General features: G+C 37.7%; 1 protein-coding gene and 1 pseudogene across 2 annotated transcripts; both read left to right on the top strand.

The window, feature by feature from the left end:
* Positions 1 to 1,550: 1,550 nt before the first annotated feature.
* Positions 1,551 to 2,519, top strand: LOC146937517 (uncharacterized). Its single transcript, XM_085749452.1, has one exon. The coding sequence runs from the start codon at positions 1,551 to 1,553 to the stop codon at positions 2,517 to 2,519; it is 969 nt and encodes a 322-aa protein (XP_085605578.1).
* A 934-nt stretch (positions 2,520 to 3,453) lies between these two features.
* Positions 3,454 to 5,120, top strand: LOC146937516 (soyasaponin III rhamnosyltransferase pseudogene; annotated as a pseudogene). Its single transcript, XR_015030966.1, has one exon. The product of XR_015030966.1 is annotated as a soyasaponin III rhamnosyltransferase pseudogene (transcript).
* The last annotated feature ends 11,249 nt before the right edge of the window (positions 5,121 to 16,369 follow it).

Below are 16,369 nucleotides of genomic sequence, written 5' to 3'. Positions count from 1 at the left end.
GATGGGATTTGTCCCTCCTCATAAACAGGAGATATATCTTTAGGCCTCTTGATGAAATATGACTGTAAAACTGCATGGCCATGCCGAACTAAGTCAATATAAGATATTGGACTTATTCGTTATTCAGTATATTTTGGAATCAAGAAATATAAATATTGATCTATACAAGGGTGACAAAATATCTATGCCATGGGATCAATAAAGATATCGAGACAAAGGAGTAATTATACACATGAGTATTATCATGGAAAGGTTTCGTCAGATCACTTGACATTCTTGTCACTTGGGTAGCAATGATGTGTTGCTAGATACCGCTCATTGTTTATAGTATTAAATATTAGATTTAATATTATTGCCAACGTGACTAGAACCTATAGGGTCACACATAAAGAACAGTCAAAAGAGAAATATATAAGTATGACTTATATAAAGGGGTGCGTTTAGTAAATGACGCTAATTAGTTAGCAAAACTACTAAACTCGTTGTTGGGCTTAATGAAGCCCAATAGTGACTTCTGACTTGCAGAGCACACTAGAAGTTCTATAAATAGAACCCTAGTGCTGAAGTCTTTGGTTACACGTTTTGAAGCAACCCTCTTCTCTGCACTTCTGATTCCTTGGCTAGCACCGAGTTTTGGAGGAGCACTGTTCATGTGGACTTGCTAGAGGCTTTGCTGCTTGCTACTTGCCTTGCTATGATCGAGATTCCAGTTTCCAGTTTTCAGCTTTCAGATTTCACACTTCAAGGTAACAATCAAATCACTGATTCATGCTTGAATTTCGTAATGATCCAAGGAAAGAAAATCGAAATTATTCCGCTGCTTCTACTCCCTTCTGTTGCATTCGATTTTCCTTCAAGTACAATGTCAACGCTTTCGTTCCTTTTGCAACCAAAAAGTCTTCAAACACTTTTGAAATAACCGTTGCAAAGTTCCACTAGTCTTCTGCTGTCTTTAGATGAATTTCGATCCATGAAACAACTCTTGAATCCTTGAATTTTGCAAAACTAATTGATCTTCAGCTTTTGGTGAAATGGATTCTGATGAGGCAACCTCTGATGATGTAGCTTCTGATGACGTGGCACTTCAGGACCTCTAGTCTTCAGGAGCACTAGTCTTCAGGAGCACTTTGACTTCAGGAGCGCTTTAGTCTTCAGTAGCACTTTTCCTTCAAGAGCGCTTTAGTCTTTAGGAGCACTTTGCCTTCAGGAGCATCTAAGCTTCAATTTCATTGATTTATTTTGCTCTTTATTTGCTCGTTCAGAACCTTTGTATGATATAAATTTTTAACTATGGTCCTGTACACTTGAACAAATATTAGCTAGTCCAATTTACAATTTTTAATACCTTGTTATCATCAAAACTCTTTAAGGTTCATTGTTAAACACATTTTTTTCCAACACCCTTAACAACAGATTCAATGAATCTATTAAGACAACAAATGGATGAGAGTAATCACGAAATGGTTAATTTGTTAACACAACGAATTGGTACCGTGTTTAACCCTTTGATACGGGACAGAAACTGAAGTTACCAAGCCCTAACCACACAAATGGGGAGGATAACAGACTTCTTTGCTCCTCGACAACCTATTTACCAACCGGTTCCACAAGTCCAGAACCAACAACCGTTGCAGTTGATCGAACCAATGGTTCAGAGGCCACAACTTGTGCCTCAACCCCGACCTGTCGAACTAGTGATTGAAGGTCAACCTGATGTGGTATTAGTGGATAGAAATCATGATGCCGATGAAGTTGTTAGGAATGTCCAACAACAAAACATAGGATCACATAATAATATAGCCGATTTGGTCGATAATATAATGAATCAAAATGGTTTAAATATTGGCCTTCATATGCCAAACTTTGTTTCACCTTTGTCGAAACTGATATTACAGTCTGAACTTCCTAGGGGTTACAAAATTCCTAAGTTCACCAAGTTTGCAGGTGATACCAGTGAGTCCATTGTCGAACATATCGTACGATATTTGACAGAGGCAGGAGAACTAGCAAATGATGAGAATTTGAGGTTGAAATACTTTCCAAATTTTCTAACAAAGAATGTCTTCACGTGGTTTACTACTCTTACACCACATTCGATCCATAATTGGACTCAATTAGAGAGGTTATTCGATGAACGATTCTACATGGGCCAATCTAAGTTAAGTCTAAAGGAATTGGCGAGTGTCAAGAGAAATCACATTGAATCCATTGATGATTATCTCAATAGATTCAGGTTGTTAAAGACAAGATGTTTCACTCAAGTGCCTGAACTTGAGTTAGCCGAAATGGCCACTGGTGGCCTAGATTATTCCATCATGAAGAAACTAGACACTCAACACTTGAGAGATATGACCCAGTTGGCCAATAAAGTTCAACATGTCGAAAGACTAAGGGCTGAAAAAGCAAGAACTCAGAAGTATCACAAAAATGTTTCTTATATTGAATCAAATGAAAGCAACCAAGAATTCGACATAGCTTTTGGCGATGTCGAAACAAAAGAGGTTGACATTGCTGACTAAGACCAGGGCCCCCTTATACATGTAAATCATTAAGGCCCTCAGATGAGAATAATCCTGTCGAACCAAGCAATGAAAGATATGTTTTTTTTTTCCTTTAGTTAAATAAGTGATTTTCACATAATTTTAGTTTTCTTTCGTTTGTGTTTGTGATTTAGTCGTCTAGCACGACTCTGTTTATTTTGTGTGGTGTGTTTTTAATTACCTGTTTTATTGCGGTTTTTATTTAATTCAAGTTGAAAGACTAACTTTGATTAAATGTAAAATCAATCAATTAATTATGTGTCGTCAACATTGCATATTCGAAAAATATGAATATTCTAGTAGGCATATATATGTACTCTTCCGTTTTATACTATTAACATTGGTGTTGTGAGTTTGTTCGCAATTTCATCATTTTTGGTTTTAACAACTTTAAATTTATATTGTATCGATGTATTTTAATAATTTGAATGAATTACAAAAAAAATTCAAAATATTAACAATATAATTATATTTTATATAATTATCGAATTCATTGTTGGAGGTCTGGGTCTGGTTTCGCTTGGTGGCAGAGTGGATGATAGCACTCATACACTACTACATTAACCTTTCTAGCAAGGTGTTGTCTTGCTGTACTGTAGTGTTTGGTATTGAAATCGTGTACTCTTTTTCTGTATCTCTCAGCATTGCTTATGCTTTGGGTTGTAATCTATTCTAATAAAAGATTCCTTTGCTTTTTCAAAACAAATACTACATAATCATCGAATTGTTTCGGTTCCCGTGCGGATTCACGTTCTTTCACCAGCTGTGTTGTTATGGTCCTACCTTCAATACTAATCTCGCGATTAGCGTGATTAGCGTGTTCCTCATGGTGGAAATTAAATAATGTTGCCAGAGTTAGACATCTTAAACATTTCATTTTTATTTAGTTTTCAACTCTTGGATACTCCACCTACTACTTTATATAGCCCCCAATTAGAACACTGTCACGTATAACCGAGAACGTTGTTACTAATACATCCCAACTTTCTTCTATCGTGCCTTCAAAAGAAACAATCAAAGTCTTTTTTTTTTTTTTTTTTTTATGGATTCCATTGTTAATGAAGATGGCAAAAAACCTCTTCATGTTGTGATGCTCCCATGGCTAGCTATGGGACACATACTTCCTTTTTTCGAGTTGGCCAAGATTCTTGCTCAAAAGGGTCACTTTGTAACCTTCGTAAACACCCCCAAAAATATTGATCGCATGCCCAAAACCCCCAAATCCCTTGAGCCATTCATCAAATTGGTAAGGCTACCTTTACCACGTATAGAGGGACTCCCAGAAGGTGCAGAGAGCACCATGGACATTTCATCCAACACCACCCGTTACCTTAAGATGGCTCATGAGGGTCTTCAAGACGATGTAACTAAGATACTCAAAAATTCATCAAAGCCTGATTGGGTTTTCTATGATATTACAAGTGGTTGGGTAGCACCAATAGCCAAAAGCCTCAACATCCATTGTGCTTATTACAAGGTAACCCCAGCTTGGAGCAGATGTTTCTTTGATCCACCTAAGGATAAGGTCAAGCCAAATTTAACAGCGGAAGACATTTGTGGTCCACCAAATTGGCTTCCTTTCAAAACAACTATTCATCTCAAGCCTTATGAGATTATCAGAGCATTCTCAGCTCTTAAGGACGAGTCAGGAAAAATGCCTGATTTTGATATGAATCAATTATATTCAAGTTGTGACTTACTTCTTCTGAGAACCTCCAGAGAACTTGAGGGGGAATGGTTAGATTATGTCTCTTACAAGGACGTGCCTGTGGTTCCAGTGGGGTTGCTTCCACCATCCATGCAGATAAGAGACGTTGAAGATGAAGAAAACAACCCTGATTGGGTGAAAATCAAGACATGGTTGGGAACAAGAGAACCATCATCTGTTCTGTTCATAGGATTGGGCAGCGAGTCGAGGCTTAGCCAGCAAGATCTAACTGAATTAGCTCTTGGAATCGAGCTTTCTAGGTTACCTTTCTTTTGGGCTTTAAAAAATCTGAAAGAGGGTACATATGAATTACCAGATGGGTTTGAGGATAGAACCAAAGACCGTGGTACTGTTTGGAAAACATGGTCACCTCAACGGAAGATATTGGCTGATGCGGCAATTGGGGGTTGCATTTGTCATTGTGGTCCAAGTTCTGTCATTGAGATGCTTAATTTTGGGCACGTTCTTGTTACCCTTCCGGATTTGCTAGATCAATGTCTGTTTTCAAGAGCACTAGTAGAAAAGAATGTAGCTATTGAGGTACCAAGGAGTGAGGAAGATGGGTCACTCACTAAGGAAAGTGTAGCACAAACGTTGAGGTTGGCAATAGTTCATGAGGAGGGAAGTACTTATAGAAACAACGCAAAAGAGATGAGCAAGGTTATCGGTTCAAAAGATCTTCACAATCAGTACATTGAAGATTTCATTGCGATTCTTCATAAGTATAGGGTTCATTCCGACAATTAACCATATTTCATGTCTTTTCCGTTCTAATGTTTATTTTGTTATTGCAATAATATTCCATGAGAAAATGTTGGTTTAGTTGTAACAATTTGACTTTTAAGTGATTGCTTCCCTTATTTGTTATCAAAGAAGACTATTTTTTTTTTGTAACCAAAAAAAAAAAAAAGAAGACTATTTTTTACCACGTAAAAGAAAATGATTATTTTCAATATTTTCGATTAAAAGCAATTTTATTCCCTGTGAAACAATGTTTACCATTTTAGAAGAGGACAAAATTCTACAAATAGTCCATCTAATTTACTAACTCCGAATACTAGTCTCTAGAATATAGTCCCATGTGCCTTGATTTTACAATTAAGAGAAACTATTAAACTTTTCTGTCGAAAAAAAAAGAAACTATCAACTATTAAACTTATCCATCGAAGTTATTGCTAAGTTCAATTACAATCAAATGACTCTCTTTAAAACATTTTGCGTCACTTTTTAAATTGTGCAAGACAGACTATCAACCATACCGCCTCCATGATAAAACAAGATCAGATACAACTGTGCGATTAACTACTGCACCGAAGAAAATTGTTTGAGAATTACGCACTTAAGTATGGCTATTATGGCCAATCGAGTTTAATATTGAAACCATTATATTATGGTATTGAAACCACTCAAATATGGTATTATCACCATTCGAACCTCTGATTTCTCCGAAATATCGATATGGTACTATGACAACTCAAATATAGTGATACAACTATTCTAACTTATCCAAAGTTCGAAAATTATCGAAAGAGTATATATACTATTAAGATCATTCCTAATTCTGATGGACATTATTATTGCTAAGAATGGATTATGATTATAAAAGTACTCTTTATTCTGAAGAGAAATAAATTATCGAAGGGACTGTGCTCTTAAGATCATTCTTAAATCCGAAGGGACATTATATCTCAAAAGGGACTATGATCCTAAAATCACTCTTAATTATGAAGGGATATAAAAGAAAGGGGAGAAGTGGCGCGAAAGTGCATATAGTAGAAAAAGTGAGAAGAGAGAAAAAGTTGTCGATAACTCAATAGAAAGTTTTGGTGTCATTTATCAACTGAGTGAAGTCCTCTACTTATATAGAGATTTTGTAATTGAATTTAGCTACCATTGTGGGAGTCAGTTAGTTCAAACCCTCTTGTGGATAAGATAAAAAAGAAACAAACTCATTGATCCGTTCAACAATTCTTGTGGATAAGATACAAAAAAAACACTAACCCACTAAAGTGGATGAAACAAACTAATTTCATATGAATGGAGTAAAGATTGGTTGGATACTTCTTGCCGCTAGATTTTTAGGGTTTTAAGTATAAAAACAAGACTTCAAGACCTAATTAATCATTCAAGCCGTCATTCTAAAAAGTTTAGATTTTTAGGGTTTTGAGTCTACATGTGCTCTACTCTTGTATCATGTTGATGCAAGTTTAGAGCATTTCTTGTGTCGTTTGTGATACATGTTAAGGAGTGTGTGTTGAGTTTGATACTCTTGTGTACTACACCAAAGCTTGTAAGCAAGGTGTTAGTTGTTGTGTTTGAAGGTAACTTCACCGTTTGAGTTGATGTTTAGGTCTGATAGGTCACAGGGGCTGTGACTGACCATATGATAGTGAGATGGGATCTCAGATCTAGGAGTTCCAAGGTTGAAGTCTATACAGGTATGTCCTAGGTCTTTAGTGAAAACGAGGAGTTTGCTGAGAGCTATAGAATAAGGAATACACTAGTGGATTTCATTCCTGGCTTGGTAGCCCCCAGAGTAGGTGTGTTTGTCACTGAAATGGGTCAACAAACTCACTGTCTTCTTTACTTTCTTGTCGTTTATTTTCTTGTTTATATTTCTATTTATTTTGTGATGTTGGAACATTATATGAAACATTACAAACGTTGAAACATCTTACATAACATATTAAAACAAGTGCGCTAGAATTTCAGAAGGTATCAAGGCCCCCCAACCGCTGAGAGAATCTGCGAGAACCGACATGACGAAGTACTGCCGCTATCATTGGAGTCGGGGTCATGACACGGAAGAATACTAGCAATTTCGAGACGCTATCGAAGAGTTGGTAAAGAAAGGGAGGCTAGACCGCTTCACCGAAAAGGGACGCCCAAGGAGCGACGGGCACCAAAGGGTTTCCTTGCGAAAATTCCCAAAAAAGAAACACTCCTCGAAGAGGGAGGAGTCCCACCAATAAAGTCACGGGGTGCCATTGGAGAAGATCGAACGAATGACGACAACAACATCGAAGGCGAGGGGAAGAGAGACCGAATCTTCCTCAGAGTGATAATGGGCGGATTCTCCGCACCGACCGACGAACCGAAGGGGACGACCAAAAGGAGGATAGATGAACCGAAGGTGGCGCACACGACGCCTTCGAAAGTAGCAAAGAAGAGACCATTATCGGGGTTCATCGACAATGAAAAGGTAAATGGAGTTCCCAACAAAGAGTTACCACTCGTCGTCATTGTGGGCATCCAGGGCCACGATGTCGCTAGATGTTTGGTAAACGAAGGCAGTTCCGTGGAAATTTTGTTCCAAGATGCCTTCGAGAAGTTAGGCTCAAGAAAGAAGATCTAGAATCCTACGACGACATCAACCTCCATGGTTTCAATAAAACAAGCACACACTTATGGGGATACGTAAAACTAGGCGTAACCTTGTTTTATCTTGGTTTTTCGGGTGTCAAACATTGATTACGTTTGAACCTTTTGAACCTTTGATATCTCATTTTTTCTTGGGAAGGGAAAAAATAAGCAAAACCCTTGAGAATCGAGGTCCGGGAGTTGGTTTTGCTATAGGAAGGTGTTAGGCACCTATAGCAACTATAGTATCCTATAGGAACCGTCTTTACTTTCTACGCACGCGCTTTATTTTTAAATGCTATTTGAAAAATGATATTTACACCTAAGAGTTTACTAAGTCAAGAATTGGAGGGAGAAGAAAGTGTTTGGATTTTATTTTATTTGAATTGAAGGAATATTGGTTCCTTGCCTACGTACCCTTTTGAGGGATCAAATCCACCGTAGTTCTCTTCCAAAAAATGTTTTTTGTTTTTGTTGGTTGATTTTAAGTTTGAAAATTGGAATTTTGAAGAATGGAGATTGAGAGGCTTCATGAGCATTGAGATTTAAGAAAAAGTGGGGTTTGATTAGTGATTTTGGAAAAAAGTCAAGTATGATTAATTTTCATTGAAATTTGATTAAGAAAATAAAGAGAAAATGCAAAGGAGTTTTGACTCCTATATTCTTTGGAAAAGGTTTTCAAGTGACGTTGTTCAAGTTTTTTGGAAAATTGATTTTTCTAAGTGTAAATCCTAAGCATTCATCTAAACATGCAATCCTTAACATACATCTAAACATGCATAACCTAAGCATACATCTAAAGTAACCATGTGAGGTGTGTGCTAGTGTCGGTGTGAGTGTCGGTGTACATATTTAGAGTCCATTGTCCATATTACATCATTTCCCTACATACACACTACTTCCTTGTGGGAACTTAATCCCACACAAATGAATTAAAAGCAAAAGAAAAGTAAAGAAATGAGATGAGAAAGTGTGATGGAGAATATGCTTATGATGTATGAAACGTGAAACAAGAAAATGTTAGTAGCATAGGGTAATATCAAAGAAAATAAAGCAAGTAAAATATCAAGACAAAAGCATAGAAAACTTCACAAAATAAAGCCAAAAGTGCAAAAATATAACTAAAATTTACTCACAAAATGCAAGAATCCTATTGCCTAAAATTCTCACACTCTAATACATTTTTCCAAAGGTTTAGAATCAGGTCTTAAAATGAGAATTAAGGCAACATGATGAACTTGACATTTCCAAAATAAACTTAGGCATATTTGCATTATTTATTCACAAATGTAACTTGCAAACCAAGTAATTAACCAAGGTCCACACACAAGCATCGAAATTATATACAAACAGTAGCCTAAAATTCATAGAATCATATAACATGTATACCAAACAATCATCAAGAACATAGAATGAAATTGAGCAATTTTTCATAGGTTTTTTCACATGACATCAAGAAATAATGCAAGAAAATGTGATAATATTTTTTAACAAAATTTTCAGTAAACGAAATGCATAGAAACATCACAAGAATAACAAGAAACATGTACAAAAAGTTATAAATTTTTTTAAGTAATTTTGAGCATGATCAGAGGTGTAAAAAGGTAAAACAAAGTGTAAAATAGCAAGAAAATAAGAGGAAACACAGGATCTGCAAGAAATAGGCCCAAGCCTACACACAACCATAGAAATGGATCATCTGAGGCCACAGGAGTCGTTGGATCGACCCAAACGGATCAGATTCAACGTCCAAAGCTCAGATCCATCGAGGGAGCATGGCATAACAGTGTACGCGCACGCGTGGGATCAAGAAGTAGGTATATAAGGAAAAACATGAAGAAAAGCCTCATAATCCACAAGACTTCCTCTCTCTAAAACGAAAATGGAGAGGGAGAAGCACTGATCTGCTCCTTCTTCTCCGACGTGACTGCAACTTCCGGCACGGCGGCCGGCTTCCGGCGTCGGAGCCACCGTGCCGGAGCGTCAAACCGCTCCTTTTCAAAAACTAAATACAGATCTGAGCTTCTCTTTCCACGTTCGTTTCAAATACGACCTCAGTTTTATGGAATCACGCACTCAACACTCTAGATCTAAAGTTTGCCGTTCGAAAAGGAAATCAAAGGCTTGAAAAGGAAGAGATGGTTTCGAAACCTTACCTCTTGATTCGGTTCCGATCCGATGCTTCCTTCCTCGTACAACTCCGATTCCGTTATCGTCCAATTCTCACGCCTTCTTTCTCACTTCCACTGGATTCGATTTTGATTTGTGTGATTCAGACTTTGTTCTTGTTCACGATCTGTTGTTGTTGAGGAACGGTTGTGAATTTGTGATATATATGGCCTTGAATCGTAGGCTACGGTGGTGGTGTGGTGCTGATGATAATTTGAACGGAATTGGAGTTTGTTACAATTTATAACTAACTCGGATTGCGTTTGTTTTTTCTGGAATTGGCGAAATTGTGTGTTGAATTCAGACGAATTCGATTTGTTGCTGAGAAATCAATGATTATCTTGGATGAATTCGGTTTGGATTGTGATGATTCTGTAAAATTTGATGAACTAGGGTTCAAGGATGAAGATGAATCTTCATCTTTGTTCTTGAAGAACTTTCGGTTTTGATTCTGTTTTGGTGGAGAGAGAAATTGTGAAAGTGTTTGTGATGAGTTGTCACTGAATGAATGGGTCTGAATTCTTGACCTTGACCTTGACCATGAGTTGGCTTTTATAGCTGATGACTGTAATGCCTTGACCAATGGAAAAATGCCACGTGGACTGGACTTGTAACTAATTTCTGGACAGATTTGCAATTAACTAAAAATAAAGGACTAAAGTGCAAAATAACAAAAGGACTAAAATGTAATTAAAATAAAATTGGTAAAAAATGTAATTGAAAATAACGTAAAGTGAAACCAAAAATAAAATCAACAAAAAGGACTGAAATGAACCAATTACATAAATGAGGTACTTTAAAGTAACCTCTCTCAGCCAAAATTTCGTGTGAAATGACCAAAATGCCCCGAGGGACTAAAATGACTCAAAATGACTCAAATGCAATTTTTAAAACGGTTTTTTAACAGGGAAATAAAGCAAGAGTTTATACAAGCAAATTAAAAGACTCAGAGACAATTTTTAGAGAATAAACAGAGTTTTAATACAGGAGATGACTGAAATGCCCCTAGGGGCTAAACTGACTCAAAATGACTTTAAATGTAATTTTTGAAATGAATTTTGACATGAGATTGAGACAAGAACTTATTCAAACCAATTGAAAAGACTCAAACAATTTTTCAAAGATTGAAAGAAATTTTAACATAGGAAATGACTAAAATGCCCCTAGGGGCTAAACTGACTCAAAATGACTTCAAATGTAATTTTTTGAAATGTATTTTAACATGAGAGTGAAACAAGGACTTATACAAATCAAATGAAAAGACACAAACAATTTTCAAGGACTAAAATGAGTTTGAATGCAGGAAATGACTAAAATACCCTTTTTCATGAATTTTGCAAGTAACATTGAAATAAAATGCAGAGAAATATGCAATTGATCAGAGACAAATTCAAATGACTTAAAATGCAAGGAAAGAAGAATTGAGCTAGTATTTTTAGGTCCAAAATTAGGGTATAACAGCTGCCCCTATTTAAGTTTCTTTGTCCGGAGAGTCGAGAGACGAAGTCTTTGATTTGACGGGACGAAGATACTTGAATATTAACATTTGCACTGTTTTTGGACATAAAAATACGCTCTTCACATTTTCAAAAATATGAATGCCATGCAACATTTTGATTATGAATGCAAGACAAGCGAACTGGAGTCTACAGAGTATGTCATATCACTGGGGATTTAGGTAGACATTGACAGGGTAGACGAGCAAGAGGACAAAAGATAGGTACAAGCTGTTCTTTGGATCGAACTAGCCACTTGACCATGAAATGCAAACAAAAGGTGAGTACAAGCTGTTCTTTGGATCGAACTTGCTGCTTGACTGGGAATAGAAATACAAGACAGGTACAAGCTGTTCTTTGGATCGAACTTGGCACTTGACCGGAGACATATAGAAAGATACAAGCTGTTCTTTGGATCGAACTTGCTACTTGATTGCAAACACAAACAGATAGGCAGGTACAAACTGTTCTTTGGATCGAACTTGCTATTTGACCTGGAAGCATAGACAGAAAGTTGATACAAGCTGTTCTTTGGATCAAACTTGCTACTTGACCGGAAACATAGACATAGAGGCAGATACAAGCTGTTCTTTGGATTGAACTTGCGGCTTGATCAATTATCATAACATGTAAGTTGGTGCAAACTGTTCTTTGGATCGAACTTGTCGTTTGACCGATAACAAAACATAAGCAGGGTACAAACTGTTCTTCAGATCGAACTTGTTGTTTGACCGGAAACATAGACAAAAAATTTGATACAAGCTGTTCTTTGGATCAAACTTGTCGCTTGATTGAAGGTTCAAACAGGTAAGCAGGTACAAACTGTTCTTTGGATCGAACTTGCCGTTTGACCCGGAGACATAGACATATAAGTAGGTACAAGCTGTTCTTTGGAGCGAACTAGCCACTTGACCAATAACAAGACATGTAGCAAGATACTAATTGAGAGTAAGTTGATATTGACTTGATTCGAAGATAGACATGACCATTATTGTTGGCCCAAGAGTGAATTGAGAGTGAATTAGCATTGATTGAGACATTGAATTGAATTGAAAGTTAATATTGAAAGAGACATTGGGAGTTGAAAATTGTCAGAGACATAGACATTGAATTGGAGAGTTGAAATTGAGTTGAATTGGAGATTGAAATTGAATTGAATTGAAAATTGAAATTGAGTTGAATTGAAATTAGGATTGAGTTGGAAATTGAAATTGAGTTGAATTGGAAATTGAAATTGAGTTGAATTGAAAGCGGAGATTGAACTGAATTGAAAGTGGAAATTGAGTTGAATTGAAAATTGAGTTCGGAGATGCAACATGTATGTATGGTATAACAAGATTATTAAATGTATGAGCATATAAAATGCATGATTATGTATGCATGAATGCTTGAAATTCATGATTGGTTTGTAGTTTGACAGAGAAGTTTCACAGAGACAGACAAAACATTGGAATATTGGGCACGTAGTGGCTCGTGCTATAACATATTCATATGGAAATCCTCTTTGGAGAGACCGTCGTTGAAAGACGTATCAAAACCATGGCTGAGGGCAATAAAAAAACTTGTAGAGGAGGGACCCTTGGAAGATTCTTGGATACAGGTCGCCGTTGTTAGGCGTGTCAGTGCTGGGTAAACGTTGGATGTTCGTATCTGTGGTCAATGCTTTTTATTCTTTCATTGTTTCCTTTTTCATTTTTCAATCCCATTTTTGCCCGAACCGTCCTTTCGGGTTTTCGATTCACCGGGAATAGATTCTTTTCATTGCCCCATTTTTGCCTGAATTGCCTTCATAGGTTGTCAATCAGCGGAGTGCTCATTTTTGCCTAAGCCGCCCTTTCGGGTTTTCAACTTAGCGAGCTTTTCATTTGCATTTTTTCCAAATTTTCATTCTTTTTTTTTTTTTTCATTCTTGCCATTGACCACAGATCATCCTGGGGAGTAACCTGCTCGTAACATGTATTGAAATAGACATTGACACTCATTTATTCATGCATGTTTCATTGAAATATACCCTATTGCTCAGGTTTGCTTTCAAAATAGACAAAAAGATTTTTCAATTTTCAAAAATGTTTGTTTCAGACATTGACATTATCAAATAGAAAGAAAATATTTTTGTATATAGCATTGAAAATAGAAAGGAAATAGAGTTTCAAACAATAGCACAGGCTCAAATTGATGTAGAAGAGTGAGAGTCAGCCAAAGGCATGACTTCACGGATTTACAAAGCTTGGAAAATGGTAATTTTATTGGTTGGTGGTACATTGAACAGGATGACCGCTACATTTCATAGAAATTTTGAATTCACAAGTACAGAAGCCTCTGATGAAGACGAACATTGACAGTTGCAGATGCCCCAAAGGGTGATGGTGGTTTGCCAGATATAGTTACTTGTCTTTTATTATCAATCTCATTTTTGCATGAACCGCCCTTCCGGGTTTTCGGCTCATCGAGACGCTCATTCTTGCCTGAGTTGCGTACAATCTCAGCGAGCTTTTTCATATTCATTTTTTTGTCCCTAACTTTTGCCAGGATCGCCCTTTCGGGTTTTCGATCCACCGGGAAGCGCATTTTTGCCTAGGCCGCCCTTTCGGGTTTTCGACCTACCACGCTGTTCTTTTCTTTTTAGACAAAGTATTTCTTGACTATATCGGTATTAACAGGATTTGGGAGTTCAACACCATCCATGTGTGTAAGGATCAAAGCACCACCAGAGAAAGCCTTCTTGACAACATAAGGACATTCATAGTTAGGTGTCCACTTGCCCCTTGGGTCGGGTTGCTGGCTTATCCTCCTTTTCAATACAAGTTCGCCTTCCTTGAATTCTCGAGGTCGAACTTTCTTGTCAAAAGCATTCTTCATTCGTACTTGATACAACTGTCCATGAGCCATAACATCCATACGCTTTTCTTCAATCAAATTCAACTGATCATACCGACTTTGACACCATTCAGCCTCAGTTAATTTTGCTTCCATGATTACTCAAAGAGATGGAATCTCCACTTCCAGAGGGAGAACTGCTTCCATACCATATACCAAAGAGAAAGGAGTTGCTCCGGTTGAACTGCGCACTGTAGTACGGTAACCATGCAAGGCAAACGGTAGCATTTCATGCCAGTCTTTGTACGTAGTGACCATCTTCTACACAATCTTCTTGATATTCTTGTTAACGGCCTCAACTGCACCATTCATCTGAGGTCTATAAGGAGAAGAGTTGTGATGTTCAATCTTGAATTCTTCACATAAAGCTTGCATCATGATATTGTTCAGATTGGAACCATTGTCGGTGATGATCTTGTTGGGAACACCATATCGACAGATGATGTTATTCTTGATAAACTTGACAACTACTTACTTGGTCACATTTGCATAGGAAGCATCCTCTACCCATTTGGTGAAATAGTCAATCACCACAAGAATGAAACGATGCCCATTAAAAGCTTTGGGTTCAATTCTTCCGATCATGTCAATGCCCCACATAGAGAAAGGCCATGGGGAAGAGATGGCATTGAGAGAGTGTGAAGGCACATGAATCTTGTCAGCATAAATTTGACACTTGTGGCATCTTTTGGCATGTCTGTGGCAATCACGCTCCATAGTTATCCAGTAATAGCCGGCTCTTAACAGTTTCCTTGACATAGTGTGACCTGTAGCATGGGTCCCAAAGGTACCGTCATGTACCTCATGCATCAATTTCTCAGCTTCTTGTTTATCAACACATCTCAACAAGACCATGTCATAGTTACTCTTGTATAGGATTTCTCCGTCCAGAAGGAATCTGCTAGCCCATCTCCTCAGGGTCTTTTTATCCCTGTTGGAAGCACCAGGTGGATATTCATGATTCTGCAAGAACTGTTTGATATTGTAATACCAAGGTTTTCCATTATTCAAATCTTCATCAGCCTGATCTGGCATATTTTCAATAGTAAACACATGAGCGGGTCTATCAAGACGCTGCACCTTGATTACGGGCACGTCATTCCAATGGTTCACACAAAACATGGAAGACAAAGTAGCAAGAGCATCAGCCATCTGGTTTTCATCCCGAGGGATATGGTGCAGCTCAACCTTGGTAAAGTATGTCAACAGACGTCTTGCATAGTCACGGTAAGGGATCAACTTCTCATGATGAGTCTCCCATTCACCTTTTATCTGATTAATGACGAGTGTTGAATCTCCATAAATGTCAAGGTGCTTAATTCTCAGGTCAATGGCTTCTTCAATGCCCAAGCTGCATGCTTCATATTCAGCTATGTTGTTCGTGCATTCAAAAGTTATTCGAGCAGTGAAAGGAATGTGGTGCCCTTGCGGAGTTACAATGTTGGCCCCAATCCCTTTACCATAAGCATTGACAGCACCATCAAACACCAATCCCCATTTGCTATTGGGATCTGGCCCTTCACTGATCAGTGGCTCTTCACAGTCTTTTGCTTTCAGATACATAATCTCTTCATCAGGGAAATCAAACTTAATCGGCTGGTAATCATCAAGAGGTTGATAAGCAAGATGCTCAGCAAGGATGCTTCCTTTGATTTCTTTCTGAGCTTTGTACACAATATCATATTCACACAACAACATTTGCCAACGTGCAATCTTTCCAGTAACAGCAGGCTTCTCAAAGATGTACTTGATTGGATCCATTCGGGATATCAACCAAGTTGTATGATTCACCATATAATGACGCAGGCATTTGGCAGCCCAAGCTAAAGCACAACAAGTCTTTTCAAGCATTGTATACTGAGTCTCACAGTCGGTGAATTTCTTACTCAGATAATAGATAGCATGTTCTTTCTTTCCAGTCTCGTCTTGTTGACCGAGAACACAACCCACGGAATCATCTAACACTGACAGATACATAATCAAAGGCCTTCCTTCCACTGGCAGGACAAGGATAGATGGTTCTAACAGGTATTCTTCAATGCTATCAAAAGCTACCTGGCATTCATCATTCCATACAACATGCTGATTCTTTCTGAGCAATTTGAAAATTGGTCCACAGGTAGTAGTCATGTGAGATATAAATCTTGAAATATAATTCAGGCGTCCGAGGAAACCGCTGACTTGCTTTTCAGTTTGGGGGGCCGGCATCTCTCTGATGG

Source organism: Medicago sativa, chromosome 3 (assembly GCF_051527215.1).
Source record: "Medicago sativa cultivar Bolivia chromosome 3, Bolivia_mono, whole genome shotgun sequence".
NCBI classification, from domain to species: domain Eukaryota; kingdom Viridiplantae; phylum Streptophyta; class Magnoliopsida; order Fabales; family Fabaceae; genus Medicago; species Medicago sativa.
This window is presented reverse-complemented; position numbering and strand designations above follow the sequence as displayed.

Excerpts from the sequence above, each read along its gene's own strand:
- LOC146937517 (XM_085749452.1), top strand. The coding sequence starts at position 1,551 with ATGGGGAGGATAACAGACTTCTTTGCTCCTCGACAACCTATTTACCAA.